The sequence below is a fragment of the Pteropus alecto genome, unplaced genomic scaffold, assembly GCF_000325575.1.
Source record: "Pteropus alecto unplaced genomic scaffold, ASM32557v1 scaffold214, whole genome shotgun sequence".
NCBI lineage: Eukaryota > Metazoa > Chordata > Mammalia > Chiroptera > Pteropodidae > Pteropus > Pteropus alecto.
Window position 1 is genome coordinate 636,770 of NW_006435787.1, and position 318 is coordinate 637,087.

The 318-nt window shown below is 67.9% G+C and overlaps 1 protein-coding gene across 1 annotated transcript in view; it reads right to left on the reverse strand.

Annotated features, from left to right (window-relative positions):
- IGFBP3 (insulin like growth factor binding protein 3) overlaps positions 1-318 on the reverse strand; it is a 2,978-nt gene that overhangs the window by 1,414 nt on the left and 1,246 nt on the right. The window contains exon 3 of the mRNA XM_025046512.1: positions 253-310. Coding sequence (XP_024902280.1) covers positions 253-310 — 58 coding nt within the window. The remainder of the gene's footprint in view (positions 1-252; positions 311-318) is intronic.

A 318-nucleotide genomic window follows, 5' to 3' on the forward strand; every position in this document is an offset into this window, starting at 1 on the left:
CGGGGCCCACGGTGGGGTGTGACGGGCAGTGACCACCGGAAGGAGGGTGAGGCCGCGGCAGGCGACGGCCTCTGGCTGGGGCCGTGTGACACGCAGCTCCGTGGAGGAAGCGTCCAGTTCCGACGGTCACGTTGCCGTGACGTCATCGTCGTCCACAGAGGCTTTAAAACACCTACGTCTCCGGCGCGTCCGACCTTACGGCGCGTCACCCCAGGAGGCGGTGTGCAGGGCGGGGCCCCGCGGGACACGCACCTGCTTCCTCTTGTAGAAGCCCCTCTTGTCGCAGTTGGGGATGTGGATGCCACGAGGGCTCAGCAC